Source organism: Macaca mulatta, chromosome 12 (genome assembly GCF_049350105.2).
Source record: "Macaca mulatta isolate MMU2019108-1 chromosome 12, T2T-MMU8v2.0, whole genome shotgun sequence".
NCBI classification, from domain to species: Eukaryota; Metazoa; Chordata; class Mammalia; order Primates; family Cercopithecidae; genus Macaca; species Macaca mulatta.
In genome coordinates, this window is record NC_133417.1 from 123,281,253 (window position 1) to 123,307,690 (window position 26,438).

A 26,438-nucleotide genomic window follows, 5' to 3' on the forward strand; every position below is an offset into this window, starting at 1 on the left:
GTTCCCTCCCAGACCAGCCCAGGGGCGGGCCAGCAGTGCACCGCCTTCTTCCCGGAGACAGCCAGGAGTGGGCCCCCTCCACCAGCCATGGCCTCCTTTAACCCCTACAGTGCCCTGCTGGCTTCACTCTAACCGGCTCTGGCCAGGCCATGGCAGGGCGCAGACACCTGGGCAGGAGATCGCCAGGGAGTGCAGCTGCCCCTCCTTCAGCCACTGCCCTAGCAGCCTCCCTGGGGACAGGAGAGGTGGGGCCAGAAGGCTTGGGGACAAAGTGGATAGGGAAGGAGACAGGGAGGCATCAGGGCCTTAAGAAGACCAGGACCCCATAGAAGAGACACAGGTGCAGAGAAATGTCCAAAGTGCTGCTAGGTGGGGAAGGATGGTTGCTGAGACGGTGATGATGATAATAATGATGATGATAATAACAGTAACAATATAACAACTGTCAACTTTTCTTCTCTTTTTTTTTTTTTTAAGAAGGAATTTTTTTTAAGAAGGAATCCAGCCCAGGCTGGAGCACAGTGATACAATCTCAGCTCACTGCAACCTCCACCTCCCAGGTTCAAGGGATTCTCCTGCCTCAGCCTCCCCAGTAGCTGGGATTACAGGCACTCGCCACCACACCCAGCTAATTTTTGTATTTTTAGTAGAGACGGGGTTTTGCCATGTTGGTCTTGAACTCCTGACCTCAGGTGATCCTCCCGCCTCAGTCTCCCAAACTGCTGGGATTACAGGTGTGAGCCACCGCACCCGGCCAACTGTCAATTTTTCTAGAGCACTCTGCTTTATGCTATTTCCAATTCATTTTGTGAATGCAGGCCAGGAATCTCACTTCTTTTTTATTTTGACTTTTTATTTTAAAATAATTGTGTGTTTACAGAAGAGATTCAATGGCGGTAGAGACAGTACAGGTCTCATATATCCTCCACCAGCTCTCCCTACAGGTAACGTCTTACATTACGTGCCACGTGTGTCCACACTAGCTAATTTGCATTGCTGCAATGCTATTCAGAGGACTGTGAGCCCTATGAAAATGTCACCATATTCTGAAGTGTCTGTTTTCTGTTCCAGAACCCAATCCAGGATCTCACATTACATTGAATTGTCACGTCTTCATAATGTCTTTCAAAATGTGACAGATTTTCAGTTTCCTTGTTCTTTCACAAATACCACACTGTCTTGATTACTGTTGCTTTAATGGTAATTTCTAGACTCTGAGAGCTGAGGATACCGATACACCTGTGTGTTCAGTCAGTGGGAAATTTGGACACCTTTCTGTATTTATGAAATATTTCAACACAGTAATACAGACAAATGTCTGAGGCCGCCTTGTCAGTCACCGTCTCTGTGAGATGAGAGGGGTCATTTTCAACTTCCTCCCGTTCTTAATCACCTATGTGCAAGCCACGTCTGCATCCGATCCTTTCTCCCAAGTTAGTTGTGGCCCCACTCGGCCCTCTCCCTGGCTCATAACATTTCTAACCCCAGCCACTGGCACCACCTCACAGACGGCTGCCCCACCTCCCAGGCTCCTTGCTTTGCCTTCCGCCCTCCCAATCCATATATACACAGCACACATGAGAGGGCTCCAGGAGAGCCAGGAGGAGGAATGGGGGCATGTAAGTAGCAGGACTGGCATTAGGAGTGCCCTGGCAGGCAGCCCAGATGTCTAGGTAGCCACTGAGCCCTGGCTCCTGAGGGGATCAGCACCCAGGAGATGTTTATCCACCCCAAGAACGAGGGTGTCACCCCTCCTCTAGTGAGAGCCCAGGTGATGGGTGCAGGCTGCTCTTCCCTAAGCCCCTGAAGCGGGGAGCCCCGAGCAGCAGCAACCCCCACTGGAGCCAGAGTCGGGGCACAGCAGCTGGGATGGAGCTTGATCCCCACAGATAGAGGAGGGAGGGAGTCACAGGCGAGCTCCAGGCTCTCCCAAGAGGCCTCTCAGAAACCAGCTCATCTGATGCAGACAGACACTCATCCCCATCCCTGTCCCTGCCACTGTCACACAGCGGCACACACACCCTCCCCTTCTTCTCCCCTTGATCATCCACCTCCAAAGCCCCAGCTCCTCCCTCCATCTCAGCCCCACTGCCTGTCCCTGTCCCTGGCCCACCTCACCTGGCCCAATAGGCACCCGCCCCATGTCAAAGGTGACTGTGTGGGAGGTGGGGAGGCAGGGACAGGGGTGAAGAAAGAAGACCCACCAACAGTGAGTCCTGAGGTCACAGGGACCTAGAGAGGAGTTACCCATCCCTGGTGACCCCAAACACCTCCTCCTACTCTCCCAGGGAGAAACCAGCACCACACCTATACCAGGCCTAGTGGTTCCCTGGCAGACACCTCCTCCAGAACAGACACCTGCCTCCCAGCTCAGACCTGTCCCCATTGCCAGGTCAGCTCCCCACTTGCTAGTCTCCGAGACTTACCCAGCACAGAGAAGGCAGGAGTGAGAGGCCAGCTGTCCCCACCATCCTGGGGCAGTTCTTGTTCCAGTGGCCCCCCACCCTCCTAACTCCAGAGCCCTCTAAATCAAGGGACACCGCCAGAGCTGCCCTTTGGTCCAGCTCAAGGAAGATTAACCCTTTCCCTACCTTGCCCCAGCACTCCAGGCCTGCCCCTCTTGGATGGCTCCTAAACCAACCTCACCCAAGCTATTTGCCCTTCTAGGAGTCAGGTCCTATATCACCCTCTTCCCAAGGGCACAAGAGACCCAGGGGAGCCCTCCACCCAACTGGAGGACCCTTCACCTGGTCCTGGTCCTGGTCCTGCCTCCCCCTGGGTCCACCTACCTTGTAGCACTTCCCAAGCGGACTGGCACTGTCCTGGGCTGGCTGCTTACCTGTGTCAGGTGCCCTGGGCTCTGCCAACCACCAGCTCCCAACTCAGGGTGTCCTCCCTCACCCATTCCTGCAGCTTCTACCTGAAGCAGTAGCTGCCTTCTCTCTGTGCCAGCTGAACACCATGGGCTCCCAGCACCCAGCCAGCATCCACGCCTGGGGACTCCCTCATGGCAAGTGACAAAGGGAGACCGGAGGACAGGGGGCCAAAGGAGGGCAGAGGGCTGAAGGAGGACAGGGGACTGGAGGAGGGCAGAGGACTGGAGGACGGCAGGGGACTGGAGGAGGGCAGGGGACTGGAGGAGGGCAGGGGACTGGAGGAGGGCAGGGGACTGGAGGAGGGCAGGGGACTGGAGGAGGGCAGGGGACTGGAGGAGGGCAGGGGCCTAGAGACGGGCAGAGGACTGGAGGGAGGCAGGGGGCTGGAGGAGGGCAGGGGGCTGGAGGACGGCAGGGGCAGGGACCCGGACAGGGCTTCAGACAGACTGAATTGGGAGGGCAAGAAAGAGACCAAGGGTGCACAGTGAGACGCAGAGAACAGAGAAAGGGAAGGAATGAGGGAAAGACAGGGACGGGAGACAGGGACAGGAGACAGGGACGTGATACAGGAGACAGAGATGGGGGCTGCAGCCTCTGCATGAGGGATATAGGAACAGAGGAGAGGGCAGACGGGCTGGGGCATCCCTTGTGCTGGTTTTTAGATGCGGTTCTTGGGGTCTGTGAAAACAGCCGTCCTCCCAGGCCCCTGCTCCTTTGCCCCAGTACTAGCCCCTGGAGCAGCCCAGCCTGCAGAAACGAGGACTCCGCATGGAAACATCCCAGCGTTAACAAGGCAGAGTACAGCCGCGGGGCGGATAGGGGCGCTAGCCCACCTGGGAAACCCGCCTGGCCCATTACTGGGCACAGGATCTCACTGGTGGTCTCACATCCATCCTTTTAGGAATGGGACCAGGACTGGGGGGGCGGCACTGGTGACCAGCACTCACAGGGACCGCTCAGCTCACTAAGGTGGAGAGAGGAAGGAGGAGCGTGGTGGGAACCTCGCCCTCTCCTCCCCACCCTGGAGCGCCGCCTCACAGCCCAACCAAACAACACGGAAGAGACAACCACAGGAACAGCGGCTGCGGAGCTCCACGGCCTCCCTCTGCCCCCTGGTGGCGAGAAGGAAGAAAAGCAGGAGCAAGTGCTGAAAACGAAAAGGAAACTAGCAGCAGTCCCACTAACGACAATGGATCAGCCCTCATTTGGCCAACAGGTGACTCTACCCCAGGCTGGCCTGAGAGGACCCATTTCCCATCTCACTATTCTGCCCCAGTGCCCTGGATCCTGCCTCTACCACTTCTTCCCTGCAGCGTCTTCGGTTCCCCCACCGCTGTGAGCCAGGTTCCCCCTCCAGGCTGCTGGGCTGAGACTGAGTCACTTCTTCCCAGGCTGTAAATCCTGGGACAGCTCTGCAAGGCACCGTCACTAGGGACGGACTCAGGCAGCAGAGCCGCGCTCTCGTACCCCAGCCAGCCAGGCTCTCCTGGGTGAGTAGCAGGGGGACCCTGGAATTTACGGGGACAGAAGGGGAGTGATACCAGGAGCCAGGGAAGATAAATGCGTGGCAGAGAGGAGGGAGAGGAGGAGACACATGGAGCCGTTCATGGATTTCACACAGGATCTGGGCTGGAAGAAGCTGCCGAGACCATCAGTCCAATCCTTGGTCTACAGGTGGGGAAACTGAGGCTCAAGGAAGGTGAGTGATTTGCCCGAGATCACACAGTGAGTGCGTAGCCAGGCCAGGCTGGAGACCCAGGTCTCTGGACTCCTGACCCCATCCTCCCTAAATCCCATGTCCCACCCACCTCCCTCATTTACCTCCGTTTCCCTTTCCCCTCCCCTCCACTGTGTCCCACTGCTGCACCACTGCCACCCCACTCCAAACTCCAGCGGCCACAGCCTGGGAGGCAGGACACCTGGGTTTTCCACTCCATACCTGGTCTTGACTAGGATCTCAGAATAAGGCCACCAGCTGTCGGGGCCACAGTGTCCCTCTCTGGGCCCCAGGACCCATCGAGAGGAGAAGAGGATGAGATCCCCCTGGAGAGAAAAGCAGTATTAAAACCAGGCGCCCTGCTCCGCACACACGCAGCATATGCTCAGCCCCAGCCCTGGGGCCATGCTTTACTTCTGCACCCTCTCCTCAAAGAACACACATTTTCCACTCAGCTGGGGCCCAGGAAACAATGAGTGGGTGTCTCGAGGAGGATGAGTACCTGGGCAAGGCTGAGGACACCCCATGGAGGAGGGGACACCCCCAGCCTAGTGTCCACATAGCATGAGTGTTCACGGGGTCACTTACACCAAGTCAGGACCCACAGCACAGGCCCTATGGGCACACAGACCTGAGTTCAAATCCTGGGTACCTCTGTGATGTTAAATAAAAGACTTACCCTCTCCAACTCCCTGTTTGTCCTGGTCTGAAATGGAGTTAATAACCTCCAGGATGATGTGGGGATTGAATGGGGCAAGGGCATCAAGTGTTAGTACAGTGTCACCCAGGGACTGCTCAATCGGTGGAGACCACACCATCATCTTCACACGCTGGCCTACAAGACAGTGCTGGGATTTTCCCCCCACTAGGTAACTTGCTGTGTCACCCGAGATAAGTCACGTCCCCTCTATAGTCTCTGCATACTGCTTTATGTAAGGAGAGAGCTGGGCAGTGAGGCCAAGGGTCCTTCCTGGGCTCACATCCAAGTCGGAAGGAATCACATCATTTTCAAGTACCCATGGCAGAAGAGGCAGCCATCCTCAAGATCACCAAAGACCTAAGAGGTGAGTGTGTCCTGAGAGATGTTCTGGGACTGAGTCGCGGGAGAAGTCAGGGTCTGGGAGCCCCTCCCTCAGGGGCCTCGCTACTCGATGCCTGACGCCTGCCATCCTCCCTGCAGCTGCCGTCTCTGCCATCCTCCAGGGCTATGGGGATGGGCAGGGGCCAGTGACGGATACCAGTGCCGAGCTGTACAGACTCTGTGGCTGCCTGGAGCTGCTGCTACAGGTGGGACCTTCTCCTCCCCCTCCCCATCCTTCTCCCCAGACCCAGACAACTGGCAGGACATTCCTGGAAAACAAGGGAGGAGCCACAGTCCCATTCCTTACCATGCACTATGCCATTTCCCTCTCCCTCCTGACACCTGACCTCACTCTTGGAGGCTGTCACTGCAGCCTGAGAAGCGAGGTGAGGCAAAGTGGGGCTGGAAGGGACCTGGGCCTTGGGGCGGGACACAGACCTGGGGGTAGCCACCACTGTTTAAAGCTTCAGAGGCATGGATGTCCTAGGACTGGCCCTTCCTGCTGCTACTCAGAGCCCCAACTATGACCAGCACCAGCTTTTATTGAACACTTGCTATGCGTCAGGCTTTGGCCTCTATATGCCTGGCTTTGTGCAATCCTCACTCTCACCCTCTGAGTTGCTTGATGTCCACCCCCCAACACCCCAACACACACCTTCCTACTTCTCTGACTTCATCTCTTGCCAGCCTGCCACTCATCTGCTGCACTCCAGCTCTCCTGGCCTCTTGGATCTTCCTGGAGCACACCAGGCATGCTCCTGCCTCGGGGCCTTTGCACGTGCTCTCCCCTCTACCTAAAATGCTCTTCCACTGGAATGCACAGCACACTTTCTCAGCTCCTTCAAGCTAGAAGGCTTTTCTTTTTTTGTTTGGGTTTTTGTGTTTTTGTTTTTTTTTTTTTTGAGATGGAGTCTCGCTCTGTCCCCCAGGCTGGAGTGCAGTGGCGCCATCTCAGCTCACTGCAAGCTCCGCCTCCCGGGTTCACACCATTCTCCTGCCTTAGCCTCCCGAGTAGCTGGGACTACAGGCACCCGCCACCTCGCCTGGCTAGTTTTTTGTATTTTTTTTTAGTAGAGACGGGGTTTCACCGTGTTAGCCAGTATGGTCTCCATCTCCTGACCTCATGATCCGCCCGTCTCGACCTCCCAAAGTGCTGGGATTACAGGTTTGAGCCACCGCGCCTGGCGCTAGAAGGCTTTTCTGGACACCCTAGATTTTCAACACACCTGCCACACACACCACGCACCACACATACACCCACCACATTTTCCATTCTCTTTCCTGCTTTATTTTTTTCTCCGTAGCAGTCATCACTATCTAACATACTCGATGCTTTACTTATCTCATCTGTTTGTTGTCTTAACTCTCCTGTCGAGATGTAAGCTCCATGAAGTCAATTTGTTCATAGCTGTATCCCCAGAACATAGAACAGGGCCTGGAACATAGTCAGTGCTCAATAAGGACCTCTGAATGAATGAATGAATGAGAACACTGAGGCTCAGGGAGGTCAAACACCTTGCTCATGGTCACACAGCCAGTAAGGACAGGGCTCGGTCGGGATGCCGGGTGTGTCTGCAGGAGCCCTCTCTTCCAGCAGGTGTCCCCTCAGCACGCTAGAATGCAGGGTGTGTTCTAGGGGGAAGCATTTCTACACTTTCTTTGCCTCATTTTGGTTCTAGTTTGACCAGAAAGAGCAGAAGAGCTTCCTGGGGCCTCGGAAAGATTACTGGGACTTTCTCTGCACTGCCCTACGACGGCAGCGGGTGGACATGGAGCCAATCCACTTTGTCCGTTCCCAGGACAAGGTATCCAGGGCCAGGCAGCGAGAAAGCTGACAGGGTGGGGGTGGACATAGGCCTGCTCCTTCTCCCACATCCTGCTCTACCGACCATAGACCGCTCACTTGCTCCGCATGTCTCCTAAACCCTGCCCGCAGCACCCCTCCAGACACCCTTTTCCTCCCATGGCCTCAGGTCCCCCCACACCCTTCCCATTGCCCAGCACTTCCAGTCCCCTCCCTCTGTGTTTCCTGGGCACCCTCTGTCCTAATACCACCCCCCCTTCTGCCCCTGTGCACTCTGCAGTTGAAGACCCCTCTGGGGAAAGGCCGTGCCTTCATCCGCTTCTGCCTGGCCCGTGGGCAGCTGGCTGAGGCCCTGCAGCTCTGCCTCCTAAACCCAGAGCTCACCAGGTGGGGCTGCTGGGACATCCTCCTGCCAATGCCATCTGAGCCACTTTCCCTCCTTTGTAAAAGAGCCCTCCTTCACCCCCCATGGATGGCTTTCTATCAAGGACCGTTACGATGAGAGTCATGAAGGAAAAATTAAGGGAGAAAAGGCAGAGGGAGGTTGGAACCCAGGCGTCCTGGCAGCATCAGGGTTCTTGGGCCTCCTGCTCCTGAAGGGCCACGACTCTGACTGGGGACCAGCCTCATGACGGTGTTGAGGTTGAGCTGGGGTGGGGGTGGTTGGGGTCGAGGGAAATAGCCCCAGGGTCAAAGGCCAAAGGTTCTGATCACTGTTAACACAGGGAATGGTATGGACCCCGCAGCCCTCTGCTCTGCCCAGAACGCCAAGAAGACATCCTGGACTCTCTCTATGCTCTCAATGGGGTGGCCTTCGAATTGGACCTCCAGCAGCCAGACCTGGATGGAGCCTGGCCCATGTTCTCAGAGTGAGTGGGTGCGGCCAGGAGGGAAGTTTCTTTTGACACCTGATCCCATGGCCACCAAGGGTCCCAGGCGAGCCCCAAGCCCTCGGCCCCCAGCCCCGTCTGTCTCTGCCTCCTTTTGCTCCATGACTTTGGATCCTTCTAGACTTCGATGTTCCCAGTGCAAATTCATGGCATAATGCAGCCTAGAATACGCACTCACTAACGACTTCCTGGGTGGTTGAGGTGGCGGGCTGGAGGATGAATGGATAGCAGGATGCTGGGAGGGAAATGAATGCAGGATGGGATGCATGAGGGTGGGTGGGCAGGAAGGGGGAAGTGTCATGGGATGAATGGGCGAGTGGAAAGATGGGATACCCTCCATCTGAGGGCCAAGCCCACCACCGAAGAGAAGCCCAGGGTCCCCCTGCCTCTTTCACTTTCAGGTCACGCTGCTCCAGTTCCACCCAAACCCAGGGAAGGAGACCCAGAAAAACCAAAGATGCCCCAAAGAAGGTGCCCCTGCCCCGCCTTCACTCTGAGTTGCCTCTTCCCCATCTCCTTGGCGTCCCCAGTTTGCGTAGTAACTGAGCTTCCCCCTCTGAGTGTACAGAGAGCCCTGACCCAACTGGACAGACAGAGCAAGAGGCCAGTGTGTGGAGCAGGGGCCTGGGGAGAAGCAGAGGAGGAGAGGGCTCCTATTCCTGGGGTGGGGACACTGGGAGAGAAAGGGAACTCTAGCACCCTCTGCCGGAGCCGCTGGGCCCAGAGGAGGAGAAAGTTCCAAGGGGGGCAGGCCACTGAAAGCTTCAGGAAACAGATGAGAGAGATGCCCTCTGCTGAGTCCCCTGCACTGGACAATAGACAAACAACTCAGTTCAGTTCAAGAAGCGACTAAAGACCCAGGTTGCCTGGTCGAATTCCAGCCCCACCCCTTACAAACTATGGTTCTTGAACAAGTTACTTGTCCTGCCCCATAGGGATATTGTGAGGATGCACTGAGGCAACTCACATCCAGCACTGCACAGGGCTCCTGGCTACACGCTCCCCTCATGGCACCGTGTGATCACCTTCATTGTTGTTATCATCATCCCACAAGCACATTTTGCACCCCCACCAGCTTCCAGGCACTGGGTACAGATACTATTAGTTCTCTGGTCTGAAAAGTTCAGGGTCTCTTCTTGGAGACAGATCATAAAGAAAAGCATTGCAATATATGAGTTCAGTGTAAGTGACACAGAAATGAACAGAGGAACATGGGAGCACAGAGAAGGCTTCTTGAGAAGTTGCTCTTAGCTGAGTGTTGGTCTAGTCAAGATTTCATCACAACCCTAAAACCGGATATTATCATTCCCATTTTGCAGATGAAAAAACTGAAACACGAAGTGTAGTTCAGGGCGAAGAATTAAAGGAAAGGGGTGGGTGGAACTTAGGGGGAGCCAGATCAATACCCAAGACCCAGGTGCAGAAAGGAGAAGGATGCGGACAGGAGAAAGGGAGAGAAGGACATCAGGATGTACCGCTGTCCCTCACCAGACCAAAGCATGGCACTCAGATCACCTGGGTGTTGCTAAAAGTCAGATTTGGGGTTTGATAAATCAAAGTTTCCAGTGAGAGGACCTGGTACCTATCTATTTAGCAAGCCCATTAGATCAGCACTGTGGCCTCTCCCACGCACCAGGTCAGTGAATTGGTGCTGAGAGGGATGACTGGTTTGGGGTCCTCTCCACAGATCCCAGCTGCATATGGAAGGCCCGAAAATGTCCAGATTGAGGACTCACACACCAATCAAGCTGTCTGTCTGCAAGATGCACCCAGTGGACAGCAGCTGGCAGGGCTGCCCAGGTCCCAGCAGCAAAGGCATCTTCCTTTCTTTTTGGAAAAGAAGGGGGGAAATTCCAGGAGACATAGGTACCCCCAGAGTATGTGGGAACCAGAAGAAGAGGAGCTTCAACTAGACCAGGAGGAAGGAACCCCATGGATTGAGATGTTCCTGGGGAACTCAACACCCAGCACCCAGGGACAGGGGAAGGGGGCTATGGACACTCAGAAGGAGGTGATAGGGATGGAGGCTGAGGGCACAGGGGTTCTGCTGGGTGCAGAGGGTCAGAGAACAACAGAGGAGACTCATGAAAAGGAACCAGAGTGGAGTCATGTCCAGAGGCTGCTGATGCCCAGCCCCAGAGGGACCATAGCGGGAACAGTATCAGGGAGCAGGCAGGGATCGGGGGACTCTAGCATCCTGGGGGAGCCCTGGGTCCTTCAGGGACTCACAACAAAGGAAGACTCTACCATGGAGAATCCACAAGTGCAAACAGAAGTTACCCTTGTGGCCAGAAGGGAGGAGCAAGCCGAGGTGTCCCTGCAGGACGAGATCAAGGTGAGAACAGTTGAGCTCCATACCTGGTTATTCTCCCCTCTCTGACCTGGCCCACAGATGAGGGTCTGAAATGGTAGCCTGGGACCATTCCCTCCCATGGATCAATTTTTATTGGCCCACTCAGGATTATTATTTGGGAATGCCTTTGAAAGCCATGCATTCTTCAGGTCACCACAGTCCCCACATCTCCCTATTGCCTCACGCTAGACCCACTTTATTCGGCAATACTTCTTACCCAGCCCCAGTAGCATTGGAGTTTGAGATCCCTTCCCAACAGTTCTTCCAGGCAGTCACTTCCTCTCCAGTTCCATAACCTCATGATGGTAGGTCTCGTCCCCAAATCTAAGTTCTACTGTTGCAGAGCCCACCTAGTTGCTCCTGTGGTAGATGCTTCTCCTGGAGGTCACTCAAGATTGTCACCAAGCCTTCCTTCAGCTTCCACCCAGGAACTTGCAAGTTTCTGAGTTTACAACTTCCACCCTTCAGTGAAGGAAGAAACAGTGGCCCAGCCTCACCCAGAAGTAAGGCCTAGGACAGAGTCAGGCATCACAGCTCCCAGCACTGTCCCCAGCCCTGCCAGGGCATGGCCTGGGATCTCTCGGGAATGTTGTTCAGGTCAGCCCCGGTGTTGGGGTCTCTGTCCTTCTCCTTCAGCCTCCTCCTCCCCTCCTTCCAATCCCCAGAGCCTCAGACTTGGGCTCCAGAAGGCCGAGGAGCAGGCCCAGCACCAGGAGCAGCTGCTGAGGAAGCAGGAGGGGGAGTTGCAGGCACTTCGGGAGCAGCTCAGCAGGTAACCTTGGCAACCAACAGCACAGGGCACCGGGAGGTGCTCCCTGAGTCCTGCTGTCAGTCACGGTCAAGTCAGTGAGGTCTTGTGAGAACCTCCTGTGTACCACACCCTGGGCTGGGCACACCTTTGGGATCTGAGGCCTGTAGGGCATTGCTCCTGATCCCAGGGCTCCACCCTCCCTCCCCTGTGCATCCCTTTCTCATAGGCCTCCCAGAGCAGCCCCAGGAGAGGCCCCACCTCCTGGCCTGCTTCCCTCCCACCCTCACCCCTGCCTCCCTCTGCTGCCTCCCCTGGGCAGCTCCTCTCTCTTTTCCACCCTCTGCCTCCCTACTCCACTGGGCTTCTTTCCCGCATCTCTTTCTGTCTCCCTCTTTTACTCGGTTTCTTTGTGTCTCATTTGCTTTTTCCTGTTACGCCACCTCTCACCCTCACATAATCATAGCTATCATTTACTGAGCATTTACTATGTCCTGGGCCCTGCTGTAGGTGTTTCTGCATAACACCCTTATGAGATGAGTTCTATAGAACCCCCATTTTATAGAGGAGGAAGCTGAAGCTCAAAGATGCTGCACAATTCACCCACCATTGGCTAGTTAGCAGGGGAGCTGAGATTCAAAGCCTGCGGCTGACTCCAGAATCAGTGAGCTCAGACGCCTGGCTCAGGCAGCATGTCAGGTGCCTGCACTTCAGTCTCTCCGTTTCTCTTGCTCAGTGTCTCTCACCATCCAGTGTCTTCATCTTCCGTCATCACATTGACCCCAGGGGCCCACAGCACGCTGTCTGTCTCTACCATGCCCCTCAGTCCTCAGTCTCTCAGGTCTCAGTTTCTCTCTCTCTCTCTTTTTGTAGAGACAAGGTCTTACTACATGGCGCAGACTGGCCTCAGATTCCTAGGCTCAAGCTTCAGCCTTCCAAAGTGCTAGGGTTATAGGCATGAGCCAGCACACCCAGCCCATAACGTATTTGTTAAAGTCTCTTCTCCCTGCAGAGATCTTCCGTGGCCTGAATCAGCCTCTCTGTGTCTGTCTCCTGTGGTCTCCGGGTGCCTCGGTCTGCCCACCTGCCCCTGTCTCTCCCTCCCACATGGCTAACACCTGCCCCAGGTCCAACAGACACCAGTCAGACTCCAGCAGGGCCTGAGTAGCTGTGATTCAGCCTGAATCACTGGGAAGCCTGCTGACTCTCTGCTTCGCAGGGGAGAGAGGCCCAGGAGCCCAGAAATCAACCCAAAAGGGCCCCTCGGGCTCCTCCCACTCCACACTCAGCTGAGCCCACGGTGTGGTCAGCAAAGGTTTCCATGATTCAGGGCCCAAATGACCATGGGGGTTCTGCCCACACGAGAGTCTTCAAGGGATCAAGACAAGCTAGGAGGAGCAGCTGGGAGGTTGTAGAGATACGGCCTGGCCCTGGCTGCTCCCTTTGCTGGGGGCCCTGTCTCACAGACCACAGTGCTCCGGCCACCTGTCACTCATCATTCAGTCATTCCACAAACACTCTGTGCACCCACTCTGAGCCAGGCCTGTCCTAGGTACGGGAAATCCTCTCACAGACAAAACAGGCCAAACACCTGCCTTCGTGGAGCTCGCATTCTAGTGGGGTGAAGCAATAAATGTGATTAGCAAGTGAAGTACCTAGGATGTCAGATTGGAATAAGTTATAAGAAGAAGACATAAAGCAGACAAGAGGAACGGGACGTGTTGGTGTGGTATTTTACATTTTAATAAGGTAACATGGCCAGGGAAGACCTCCCTGAAAAGGTGACATTGATCTAAAGACCTGAAGGAAGTGAGGATCGAGCCCTTTGACCATTCGGTAGAATGTTCCAGGCCGCGGGGACAGCAAAAACAAAGGCCCTGATGGGGGACGGGCAGGGCAGCTTCTAGGAACATCAAGGACGCCTTCCGGGCCCCAGTAGAGTGAAGGAGGGAGAGGATGTGGGAAAAGGTCAGGTGAGCCAAGGAGGCAGGTTAGAGAGAGTCTGCGAGGTCATCGGAAGGGCCTTGACTTTGACTCAGAGGAAGATGGGAGCCACTGAGGGCTCAGAGCAGGAGAGGGACTTGACTTTTTTTAATGTCAAAAAGATGTTTATATGCTTTTTCAAATGCTTAACAATTAAATGGTTTTTAGTATATTCAAGAGTTATGCATCCACCACCTCAATCAATTTCAGAACATTTCCATCTCCCCAAAGAGAAACCCTGTACCCATTAGCAGCCATTCCTCATTCCTTTCCCAGCTCTAGGCAACGCCAGTCCACTTCCTCTATAGATCAGCCTGTTAGAGGCTGACATGTTTTTTGTTGTTGGTGGTTTTGTGGTTTTGTTTTTGTTTTTGTTTTTGAGACAGAGTTTCGCTCTTGCTGCCTAGGCTGGAGTGCAGGGATGCCATCTCGGCTCACCACAACCTCTGCCTCCTGGGTTCAAGTGATTCTCCTGCCTCAACCTCCTGAGTAGCTGGGATTACAGACGCCCGCAACCATAGCCAGCTAATTTTTTTGTATTTTTAGTAGAGATGGGGTTTCGTCATGTTGGCCAGGCTGGACTCAAACTCCTGACTTCAGGTGATCCACCCACCTTGGCCTCCCAAAGTGTAGAGATTACAGGCATGAGCCACGGTGGCCGGCTTCATGTGTGTTTTAAAGGCCCCTTGGAGTTGGCCTGTTAGCAGGCAAGCTGAACACAGAGAGTCCAGTGAGGACCCTACCGCACAAGGGAGAGTGGGGGTGCTCAGACTGGGCTGGCAGCATGGAGCAAGGAGAAGCTGCTGGGCTTTGGATGAAGTGTGAAGTAGAACTTCCTGAGGAATTGGATATGCGGTCTGAAAGAAAGACAGAAGTTGAGAATGACTCTGAGCTTTTCGACCTGATCAGCTGGAAAGCTAGAGTCACTGTTAACTGAAGCATGCGGGCTGTGGGAGGGCAGGTTTGTGGGGAAAGTCAGAGCTTGGTTTTGAACATGTTATGTTTGAGACACCTGTTAGACATGTTAGACAAGGACCGCTGGACAAGCAACTGAGTGTGGAACTCAGGAGGGAAGTGTGGGCTGGGAGATCGATCCTGGAGTCCTCAGAGTAAGGATGGTGAGTAAAGCTGATCCTGAGGCTCAGAAGAGGATGTGCTACCCCGATGCCTGGGACCCAGGGAGCTAAGGACAAAGCTCACTCCCAAGAAAGGAGCCCATGGGCATCAAGCTGGCGATGAGTTCCTCAACACAGAGAATAGAAGTGCTGAGGGACCCATTCATTCCATGGACATTTATTATGCTTCCACAGTGGCCATGAGCAGGTGTGGTGAACAAACCTGGCCCAGCCTGCTCTAGAAGACCTGGGACAGATAAACAGATAGCAATCCAATGGCAAACAGATAAACAGATAGCAATCCAATGGCAGGCAGGTAAACAGATCCAATGGCCATTGGATAGATGCTAGGGAAACAAAGGCAGGGAAGGGCGCAGACAAAGACAGGATAGTCATTCAGGCTAGGGGCCAGGAAGTCCTCTCTGAGGTGACGTTTGAGCAGAAGCCCCAACCACATGAGAGACTGGACTGTTCAAATATTAGTGAGAAGTGCTGTGGCCAGAGGAATGGCCAGAAGACATGCGTTTGTGGACAGGCAGGCCAAATGCATACGGGGTATGGCTGAGCAGAGGAGAGAGGGGCAGAGCCGGAGGCAGGGGCCTCAAAGGCAGAGTGAGGCGCTGGAATTCTTCTTTGTGCTACCAGAGGCTGGGGCAGGGTTTAGAGCAGGGACGTTTCTCCGTCTGACTTCTGTATTTAAAGGCTCACTCAGGCTGTGGTATGGAGGACAGTGGAAGGGTGGTAGAAGTCCCACGCAGAGCACAGACTGGGGGCAGAGGTGAGCCACAGCCGACCTGAAGGCGGCAGGCCCAGGGCAGGCCCTTGGGGCTGTGAAAATGGACTTTGGGCTGAGACATGGAGCTTCCAACACCCACCTCACAGCTTTCTGGCTGTGGGCCCCTGGGGACAGTGGCCTGCCCTCTCTGGGTCTCAGGTCCCTGATTTGCAAAACGAGACGGTGGGATGGCTAAGGTTCCTCCTCCCAGCTCAGATGCTCGTGACGCAATCTTTCCAAGCAGGTGGGTGTCCTCTGCACTGGGAGTAAGACCTCGAGCAAAAGAAATTAGGACAAGCATCAGCTGAAGAGGTCCTCAGGATGGGGAACTAGGCAGATGTCACATGTCCCCCCAACCCCTGCACAGCAGCACTGAGCTCCTTTGAGGCCTGCCAGACTCCATCAGCATCCTTCCCTCCCTCCCTCCCACCTGCTGCCCACTTGGCACCGGTGCCAGGAATCACTGGTGATCAAGGCTTTACCTGGATGAAGGTGTAGGGAGGCAAAAGAGTTTTGATCTGGGCTGGTCTGTGTCCAGATTTCTGCTCCCTCCACTCATCAAGCTGTGTGACCCTGGGCAAGTGTCACCCCCTCTCTGAGGTTCTACTCTTCTCTCTTGTAAAATGAGGATTATATTATCTGTCTCTTAAAATTGTGAAAACTAAATGAATGGGGCCATAAAACACTAAGCTTGGGCCTGGCATATAGTAAGTGCTCAGTAAACTAATTCCCCTTCCATGTCCCCTCATGTGCTAGAAGTATCCATCACTCCCTGATTAAAATACTTCAGGGCTCCCCATTTCACTGAGATTAACATCCACTTTTCCTGGGCCACTGGCAGACAGCTCAGGTCCTGCCCACCTCCCCACTCCTCTCCTGCCTTCCCAGCCCCCCACTGCCCTTTGTGGCAGCCCAGAATCATTCGTCTTTCAGTTCCTCAAACAAGCTCAGCTCTTTCCAACTTGCAGACCTTTGCATGTGCCCACGCCTGGCTCTACATTGCTGATTTTTCATCTTCTAGTTCAGCTTCCATTTCACCTTGTCTGAGGAGCCTCTCCAAGAGCCTTCCGTGGTCTCTGTCTCAGCCTCTCCTTTGTCTCTGTCGTAGCACTTAGTTTAGTTATTTTACGAGTCTATCATTTATTTTACCCCTGCCGCAAACACTGTAAGATCCATAGGCTCTGCTTTATTCCTGGCACCTAAACATCCCCTGGCACACAGTAGGTGCTAAGTAAGTGTTCTCTCCCACCCAAGAGACACATGCACACACCACGGTGATCACATTAAGGGCCCAGGATCACAGGGCAAGTAAACTGGCTCGGGAAAATTAAAGTCAGCAGCTAAGAAATGAGATGCCAAAAGACTAGAATGTTCATTAAAATTAAAAACATGGCCCTGCTCCGTGCCTGAGCACCAGAACGCTCTTGGGGTTGCAGTGACTGAACTCTGGAATGTCAGTGGCTGGGCTGCTAACAGTTTGATGTCACGGCCCACCCAACTTTCTTCCCTGCAACATGCTAAAAGGGGGTGTTTTAAAATTGCATGTTCAATTCATTGTCAAGCCCCTTGCAAGCCTCTTCCACTCAAACACGCTCAAGCCCCAGGACACACACCGGCACAGACACGTACATGCACCCTGAGCACCGGGACTCTCACCCGTGCCGTCTGCCATTGCAACGCCCTCCCAGCTGAGCCAGGGGCCTCCCAACCGAGCCAGAGGCTGGGCCCTGGGACCAGGTCTTTTTTATTTCCAGTCCAGTGGTCTTCTTGGAATTTTTCAGAAAACCACTACAGACAAAAAGAAAAACCAAGAGTGGAACTGAGACGCTACCAAGCCCAAAACTAAAACAAATTTAGGAAAGCCATATTTTTACTATTTCTTTTTAATTGAAAAGACAATGTAACATAACTTTTTAAAAAATATTTTAAAGCAAAAAATCGCTCTAAATCCTTCACTGTTCCCCTTCCACACACAATTATTTCCAGCTGGGCACCGACCATCCAGCCTGGGTTCCCAGGTATCTGCCTTCCCTCCAGAGAGCAGCCATGATAGTGAACACACCTTTCAAGAAAGTTACATTTGAAATGGAAATGTTTGAAAACAAAGCCGGGAGGAGGAAATGTTGGCTCATCCCCTCCCTCTAAAGGAACACTCAGGGCAGGGCCCTGTTTTCATTTCTCTAAATAGTTGGTGAGGAGTCAGTTCGTAGGTGTCAGGCAACACACAGTGTGCAGTTCAGTGTGTGGTGTGTGCATTGTATGTATGTGTGTAAACGCACACACATTGTGTGCATGTTGAGTTGTGTGTCTGCCTTATGGATGTCTGTTGTATGTGTTGTGCAAGTGTGTGTTTATATGTTGTGTTGTTTGTGTTCTGTTTATGTGTGTGGTGTGTGCATTATGTATGTGTTGTGTGTATTGTATTGTGTGTGCGTTATATATGTTGTGATATGTGGTGTGTCGTGGTGTGTGTATGTATTGTATTATATGTATAAATTATATGCGTGTAGCGTTGTGTGTCTTCTGTGTTGTGTATATGTGTTCTGTTATACCTTGTGTGTATTAGGGCGTGTGTTGTGTTGTAGATGTGTGTGCTATGTGTTGTGTATATGCTGTGTTGCATTTTGTGTTGTATTGCATGTGTTGTGTGTGCATGTTATGCACGTGCATTGTGTTGTGTGATTGTGATTGTGTGGTGTGTACAATGTGTTGTTACGTGTGCATTATGAACGTGTATGTAGTGTGCTGTGTCTGTGTATGCTGTGTAGTATGTGTTATATGTGTGTTGTGCATATATGTTGTGTTTGTGTGTTGTGTTATGTGTATGGGTTACATGTGTGTTGTGCATATATTGAGTTGTGTGTATGTGTTATACTGTGTGTTGTGTATTTGTTGCATTGTCTATATGTGTTGTGTGTGTGCCGTGTGTTGTATTGTGTGTGTTATGATATATAGGGGTTGTTGTGTTGTGTGTATTGTCTTGTGTGTATATGTTGTGTGTGTTGTGTATATGTGTTCTGTTGGGTGTTGTATCTGTTGTTATGTGTGGTATTGTGTGAGTACATTGTGTGTGTTGTATTGTGTTTTGTGTTGTGTATATGTGTTGTGTTTTTGTGTGAATGCTGTTATGCGTATGGGCTACATTTGTGTTGTGTTGTGTATATGTTGAGTTGTGTGTATGTGTTATATTGTGTGTTGTCATTGTGTTGTGTATATGCATTGTGTGTATGTGTTGTGTGTAGTATTGTGTGTGTTACAATGTGTGGGGGTTGTGTGTGTTGTGTGTATTGTATATAGGTGTTCTGTTGGGTGTTATGTCTCTTGTGTTATATTGTATTATGTGTGTGCATTTTGTGTGTGGTGTGGTGTGTATTGTTGTGTGTGTGTGTATGTGTGTGGACTTCAGCTACTGGGGGCATCACCAGTGTCTCCCATGGGCTCCCTATCCGGCAGAGGCCCAGCCTAGCTCAGGCACAAAGGCTGAGTTTTGCCCCCTGAGAACTTAGTCTTCCTTCTGTACCCAGGTGTCAGGAAGAGAGAGCCGAGCTGCAGGCACAGCTGGAGCAGAAGCAACAGGAGGCTGAGAGGCGGGACGCCATGTACCAGGAGGAGCTTGGAGGGCAGCGGGACTTGGTCCAGGCCATGAAGAGGCGGGTGTTGGAACTGATCCAGTAAGGACGGGGACAGTGGGAAAGGGGAGACAGATGGGGGAACGGTAAGGAATGTGGAGCCCGGAGCATGAGAATTCTACTCCACTCACAGCTCCCAAGCAGGGTTCTAGAACTTTTACATATGCTAACTCTTCTGTTTCTTTTAGCCACTCCCTGCTGTTATCCCCATTTTACAGAAAAGGAAACTGAGGGTCAGAAATAAGACAGACTTGGCCGGGTGCAGTGGCTCACACCTGTAATCCCAGTACTTTGGAAGGCCGAGGTGGGCGGATCATGAGGTCGGGTGTTCAAGACCAACCTAGCCAATGCAGTGCAATGCAGTGAAACCACATCTATACTAAAAATACAAAAATTAGCCGGGCATGGTGGCGCGTGCCTGTAGTCCCAGCTACTTGGGAGGCTGAGGCAAGAGAATCACTTGAGCCCAGAAGGCAGAAGTTGCAGTGAGCCAAGATCACACCACTGCACTCCAGCCTAGGGAACAGAGCGAGACTCCATTTAAAAAAAAAAAAAAAAAAAGGCAGACTTGGTCACCTAGGACACATAGCATATTAATTGTATAGAGTCCCCTGACAATAATGCACACCACCACCCGGACCCACTCCCACATACACACACCTACTGAGGTTAGGGAGGAAAAAAGAACCATGGGTTGAGAAGGAATTGGGAGAAGGAGGAAAAAGACACCAGGGAGAACCCAGAGGTGATCACGTGTCCTACACCTACCTGCCCACGGGACTTCGTCAGGCCCTGGGCCTGTGGACCTGCCCTGGGTCAGCTGTCCTAGGTTCCAGAGGCTGGGCTCACCAGGGTCAGCTCCAAACCACTAAGCTCACTGAGAGACAGGGAAGATGCGGAAAGCATAATTCCTGCCCTTTAGTTGGGTAGAGAGTTCACATACATATGTTATCCTCTCATACAGTTCAGGAAACAGGAGACCAGAGGACTCAGGTTCCATTAAAATTGGAAGGTTGCTAAGGGGTCTTTTTTTTTTTTTTTAACAGAGTCTAGCTCTGTCACCCAGGCTGGAGTGCAGTGGCGCCATCTCAGCTCACTGCAACCTCTACCTCCCGGATTCAAGTGATTCTCCTGCCTCAGCCTTCCAAGTAGCTGGGACTACAGGTGCGTGCCACCATGCTGGGCTAATTTTTGTATTTTTGGTAGAGAAAGGATTTCACCATGTTGGTCAGGCTGGTCTTGAACTCCTGACCTCAATCAATCCACCCAGCTCGGCCTCCCAAAGTGCTAGGATTTCAGGTGAGGGGTCATTTAGAACTAAATCCTCTTACACAATATCCAAATGGTATTAAGGGTGAGAAAAAGGAGACATCAACTTGGAAAGGACAAACAATAATTTAAGGAATAGTTCCTCCAAAGGATTTACTGTCAATTTGGAGGAAGAGAGATATAAAAAGTGAAGTATTGACCTCATGAAATAATTTAAGATAGCCAACAATAAAAGACATATATACGTGATTGTTAAAGAAAACTAGAAAATTAAATGGAACATGGCCGGGTGCAGTGCCTCACAGGCCTGTAATCCCAGCACTTTAGGAGGGCAAGGTGGGTGAATCACCTGAGTTCATGAGTTTGAGACCAGCCTGACCAACATGGTGAAACCCTGTCTCTACTAAAAATACAAAAATTAATTGGGCGTGTTAGCGGGCACCTGTAATCCCTGCTACTCAGGAGGCTGAGGCAGGAGAATCACTTGAACCCAGGAGGCGGAGGTTGCAGTGAGCCGAGATCATGCCACTGCACTCCAGCCTGAGCGACAAGAGTGAAACTCCATCTCAAAAAAAAAAAAGAAAGAAAGAAAATTAAATGGAACATGTAATAGAAAACAAAAAGTATATATCCCCCAAAGTGTTGGGATTAGGGTTAGCATTAGAACTCAGCACTGAGCATATTGGTAGCAGGATCAAAAAGGGAAAGACAGAGTGACTAAATCTCACTTCCCATCCAAAGAAAATATACTAGTTCATCAGCACTAGTTTCCCAGTGCAAAGGTGATTAATCACAGGTTCTCAGGCAGGAAACATTAAACTATGTAATACAATGTCCCTGGAAGAAGCTTATGGAAAATACAACCCTAAGCAAAAAACGAAAAGAAAAAGGAAAAAAAATAGCCACCAAGGTTGACTTCTGCGTCAGGATGGTGGACTGCCCACATCTTATCTATTCTCCATCCTGAAATTTCTCTAAAATGACTATAAAAGACTAAAACCTAAAACGGAGAGAAAAGTGGAGGAGCTAACCACAGAGGAGAGATTTCAACTAATTTCCAGAAGCTGGAAAATGGATGGAGAAGTGGATACTGTGTGAAGCCCAAGTTTTTTGCAGGACCCAGAGATCCCAGAGCCACAGATGGCAGAAGTGAGATGAGAGATAAAGTCATTAGAAAGAACAGTCCATACCTGCTGCCTTCTGCCTGCCTCCTCACATGCAGAATATCCAGCACTCAGGGGCGTATCTCCCAAGCAAACGACCAAAATATCCTTCACTAAAGGAATTTAAGTGCCCCAAATAAAAGACCAGTTTGTCCTGGCATTTGGGTGTCTGGTTGTAGCAGGTAGCTCCCTGCCCAGTCCCCACTAAAGGGAAGCCACTAGTCAACCATTCCTGTCCACTATTCAGAGCTCTAAACAGCTTTTATTGCCTCTTTCTTACACATAAAATGACAACCAAGGATCCCCAGATATTTGAGGAGAGTCTAGAACATAAAGGGAAGAGATGAAGATAAACAAAGGAAAAAGATCCATCTTCCATGAAACAGGATGCTATAAAAAGCATCTGTCAAAAGAGAAACATTCTTGGAAATTAAAAATTAAATTAAAATTATGATCACTGAATTTTTCTCTATTCACTAAAATGATTAGAAGAGAAAGATGAGGCAGCCTCTTAGAAAGTAGAGTAAAAAGCATAGAGAGATGGGAGTCAGGAGAGAAATAATTAAACATACAGATAATCAGTCTCTGAATTCCAATGTCCTTTCTAACTGTGAGGAGAGAAACAAATGAAACATAGCAAAAATTAAGATGTGAGAGAATTCCCCAGCTCTGATGGACACAGATCTTCAGATTTGAAGATTTCACTGAGCAAAGAATTGACAAACAAAACAAAGCCCACAGATACATCATTATGAAATTTCAGTAAAACAGATAAGGAGAATGTCCTAAGATTGTCTAGAAAAAAAAGACAGATCACCTATAAAAGAAGTAGAAATCATGTAAACAGTCTATGGTGCAATTCTTTTTAAGTTCTGAGAAAAACTGACTTTTGCCCTAGAATCTTGTTTCCAGACAAACCATGAATGAAGTGGGGGAGGTGGTGGAGTAAAGACATTTTCACATAGACAGATTTCAGAAAATTTACCTCCCACATAGCCTTTCATAGGAAGTTAGTTGAGGATGTGCTCCAGAAAAACAAGGAAGTAAGCCAAGAAAGGAGAAGATGTGGAATTCAGGAAAAAAAAAATTGCTTTAGCCTAGGAGAGAAGAAAAGGGAATTCCCAAGATGACAAGTGGGCAGCAAGCCCAGGGAGCAGTCAGTCCAGACTGTAGCAGAAGGACCAAGGACGCAGGAGGAAGGTATCTGGGGAGAAAGGGAATCAAGAGAACACCTGAAATGATGAAGAATTGGGAGGAAAATAATATGTTAAAGGCAAGTAATGCAAGGAAAAAAGAAAGGCAATTAAAAACTCCCAGAAAACCAAAAGCCTTCCAAGAAGGAAAATGTTATAGAAGGTATCTTAGCTTGTTGGGAAGAAATATGTATATATATTATCTAATAATGTAAATATTATTCATTAATTTTTTCAATGTTAGAATCAACTTAAAAGCAAAGCACAGAAAGCAATTATGTAATTATAGAAACAGAGCGTAAATGCTACCACCTTAACAATATTATGTATAGAATAGAATCCAATAGAATGTTCTATAAAGGTTGTATATTTATGCTGTCCAGTATGGTAGCTGGTAGTCACATGTAGAGACGAAGCACTTGAAATATTGAGCTGGTGCAACTAAGGAACTAAAGTTTTTATTTTATGTATTAATATTTTAATTAAATTAAATGTAAATAGCCACATGTGGGGTAGTGGCTACCATTCTGGATGCTGTGAGAACAGATGGCAAGTTAGAAGGTGGAGGAAAGAGGTGAGTTGAAAGGAAGAGATGCTGGCATCATCATATTACAGAATAGGAGTCATAAGGATACTACCTATAGTTAGTAGATGAAGAAATAAATATGTGAGTATATTCTGTAAAAATTACAATGGTAGCCTGGGCACGGTGGCTCATGTCTGTCATCCCAGCACTTTGGAAGGCCAAGGCTGAGGTCAGGAGTTTGAGACCAGCCTGGCCAACATGCTGAAACCCCATCTCTACTAAAAATATAAAAACTAGCCAGGCATGGTGGCACATGCCTGTAATCCCAGCTACTTGGGAGGCTAAGGCAGGAGAATCACTTGAACCCAGGAGGCGGAGGTTGCAGTTAGCCAAAATCATGCCACAGCACTCTAGCCTGGGTGACAGAGAAAGACTCTGTCTCAAAAAAAAAGAAAAAAATTACAATAGTAGCCAATAGAGGAACTAAAAACAGGAATATAACAATGTGAGGATGGTGAGTTAGTGAGGATGGTAATAAATAAGCTAAATCCTCTGATACCAAAGGACGGAGCTCTATAGAGAATGTTCTCTATTGGTAAACAAAGAAGGAGATAAAGGAGCATATTACTTAAATATGGAAGCAATTTCAAGGAGAGAAAGCAAAACGATGTCAGAAATGGTTTGCCACTGAGAACGAGAGAGGGAGGTGTTTTGATATGAGCACTTTTGTATGATTTTATTTTTAAATCACGTGTATGTATTATTTTGATACAAATTTAAAAGAACCCTTCTTCCTAAATATCCTTTCAAAAGGGAGTGAAGGCAGGGCATGGTGGTTCATGCCTGTAATCCCAACACTTTAGGAGGTTGAGGCAGGGTTCAAGACCAGTCTGGGCAACATGTCGAAACCCCAGCTCTACAAAAAATTAGCCAGTCACACACCTATAGTCCCAGCTACTTGGAAGGCTAAAGTGTAAGGATCACCTGAGCCCGGGAGGTCAAGGCTGCAGTGAGCTGTGATCATGCTACTGAACTCCAGCCTGGGCAACAGAGTTAGATGCTCTCGCAAAAAAAAAAAAAGGCAGTGAAATCAGTTTTGCAAGGGCATACACGTAAATAAATACCAAGGCAGTTTGTACTAAGTGCCAGATAAGAGACAGTAGGCAACATGTGCTGTAAGTGTCTGGAGCAAGAAACCCCAGGGGGCTCTGTGATCAGGGAGCACTCCTTTGTGCTTAAATAATGGATCCTTAAATCATGGGTCAAGGTTATTTTGGGCGAAGAGGAGGCCAGGTGTCAGACGCATTCTGATCTCTTGTATGTGTCTCTCACTGTCTCTTCATTTCTCTCTGTCTTTCTCTGGCCCCTGTGTCTCTTTCTCTATCTCTCCATCTGTCTCCGTATCTGTCTCTTCCCCTCTGTCTCCATTTTCTCTGTCTCTGTGTCTATTTCTCTGTGTGTGTCTCTCTCCCTCTATATATCTCTCAACTTCTCTATGTCACTCTCTGTCTCTCTCCAATCCTCTGGCTTCCTCTCTCTCTCTCTCTCTCTCTCTCTCTCTCTCTCTTTCTCTCTCTCTCTCTCTGTCTCTCTCTCCCTCTTTCCCCTTCTCTCTGCCCCCCTCTCTCTGAGTAACCATCTTTCTCTGTCCATCTTTGTATCCCCCTCCATTGCTGTGTCTCTGTCTTTCTGCGTCTCTGCTCTTGTTTCTGTCCCTGTCTCTGAATCTCTTTTTATTTCTCTGTGTGTCCATGTGATTCCCTCCATCACCCTCTCTGTCTCTCTCTTCCTGTCTGTGTGATTCCCTCTGTTCCTCTCTGTCTCTCTGTCTGAGTCATTTCCCATTTCTGTCTTTTGATCTCTGTCTCTGTCTATGTCTCCCCACCTTCATCCCCCATCAGAGAGAAGGACCGCCTGTGGCAGAGGCTCCAGCATCTTTCTTCCATGGCCCCTGGGTGCTGTGTGGCCTGTAGCAAGATCTTTGGCCGATTGTCCCGGCGGTATCCATGCAGGTAAAGGGAAGGGCACAGATTCCTCCCTCTGGGACAGCCCAGTTTCCACCAGCTGACAGCCCCCACCCACCCCAGGGAAGGGAGGGACACAGCAACTGGGTGTTTATAAAAGGCCACTTACAGCTGGCCACTCATTCTACCACATCTGACTTCCAACACTAAGCAGAGCCACGAAGGAGAAGAGCAGAAGGGTCAGATAAGGAGTGGGGTCCGGGGGGCAGGATTGGGTCCCCCTCCAAGAACTGACCAAGAAATGGGCCTCTCATCTGGAAGGGAGCGTCTGTACAGTGTAAGCTGCTCCCCCTCCTTCGTCTGTGGGCACAGTACTAGGACCAGCCTTGAGAGAGAGGAAAGTGAGCCACCAGGAGAAGCTGCCATGTGAAGGTGGAGGCTCTGGAGGGGTCAGGCATCAGGACACCCTTCAGGAGAGGGGAGACCTCTTGAGACAGACCAAGGGCATTCCACTGGGAGATGAGAAACAGATGTCTCAGGTGGACCTGAAGATGCTGGAACTCCATGACCTCAGCGCCCACTTGGGGAAGTGCCAGCTGCAGAGGCCACCCCAGGCTTCCCTGCCTCTGCCTTCCAGGCTCTGCGGAGGCCTGCTCTGCCACGCTTGCTCTGCAGATTACAAGAAGAGAGACCGCTGCTGCCCACCCTGTGCCCAGGGAGGAGAAGCCCAGGTCACCTGACCAAGACCAGCCCACGACTGGCCTCCCACCCGCTTGCCCATCCCACTCAATCCACTCCCTGCCCGTAGCTCTTCCCAGCCCTCTTGTTTGTCCAGTCCAAATTCTAGACATTGGAGATCTAAGGCACCAGCACTTCTGTGGACAGAGTAGGGTGTGGGGAGTGGTTCCAGCCCTGCAGCTACCACAAGGAGCCAGGTGACTTTGGCGAAGCCCTCAGCGCTCAGGGCTTCTTCTCTAACGTTAGGAGTCGGGCCCCATCCTCTCTAAAGTCCCTCTGGGATCAGCAAATCCATGACTGTAGATAAGACGCCAGCAGCCCTGACATTTCTCCTCCACACTCCCCACTCACCCAGCACTGGTGCCCACCCTTCCTGATTCACTAGAAGTGAAGCCTGCACTGTCTTGGGCTCTCCCGCAGCTTCTTGTCTAGAGTCAGCTTCAGGGATCTGTGTTTGTATTGCTGTGTTTCTTTTTATGTTTAACAGTTTTATTGAAGTACTACTGATGCATGATAAACATGACAGAGTGTACAATTTGATGAGTTTTGATTTTAATAAACGCCAGTGAACCATCTTCATAAACATATCTATCCACCCCAAAGTTTCCTTGTGC

The 26,438-nt window shown here is 51.0% G+C and overlaps 1 protein-coding gene across 4 annotated transcripts; it reads left to right on the forward strand.

Annotated features, from left to right (window-relative positions):
* Positions 1-3,711: 3,711 nt before the first annotated feature.
* On the forward strand, positions 3,712-26,421 carry RUFY4 (RUN and FYVE domain containing 4). 4 transcript variants are annotated; one of them, XM_077957556.1, is made up of 14 exons: positions 3,712-4,092; positions 4,268-4,366; positions 4,498-4,575; positions 5,463-5,657; positions 5,774-5,880; positions 7,354-7,479; positions 7,759-7,865; positions 8,204-8,347; positions 8,770-8,839; positions 10,056-10,703; positions 11,387-11,493; positions 18,867-19,013; positions 25,024-25,134; positions 25,724-26,421. In XM_077957556.1, exons 4-14 carry the CDS (start codon positions 5,612-5,614, stop codon positions 25,824-25,826), a joined length of 1,716 nt encoding a protein of 571 aa, XP_077813682.1. In that variant the 5' UTR covers positions 3,712-4,092; positions 4,268-4,366; positions 4,498-4,575; positions 5,463-5,611; the 3' UTR covers positions 25,827-26,421. The 4 variants fall into 4 exon arrangements, with proteins under 4 accessions (XP_077813682.1, XP_077813685.1, XP_077813683.1 ...); XM_077957559.1 differs by lacking the exons at positions 18,867-19,013; positions 25,024-25,134; positions 25,724-26,421 and adding an exon at positions 12,482-13,182 and having other exon boundaries at positions 3,713-4,092; XM_077957557.1 differs by lacking the exons at positions 7,759-7,865; positions 8,770-8,839 and having other exon boundaries at positions 3,967-4,092.
* The last annotated feature ends 17 nt before the right edge of the window (positions 26,422-26,438 follow it).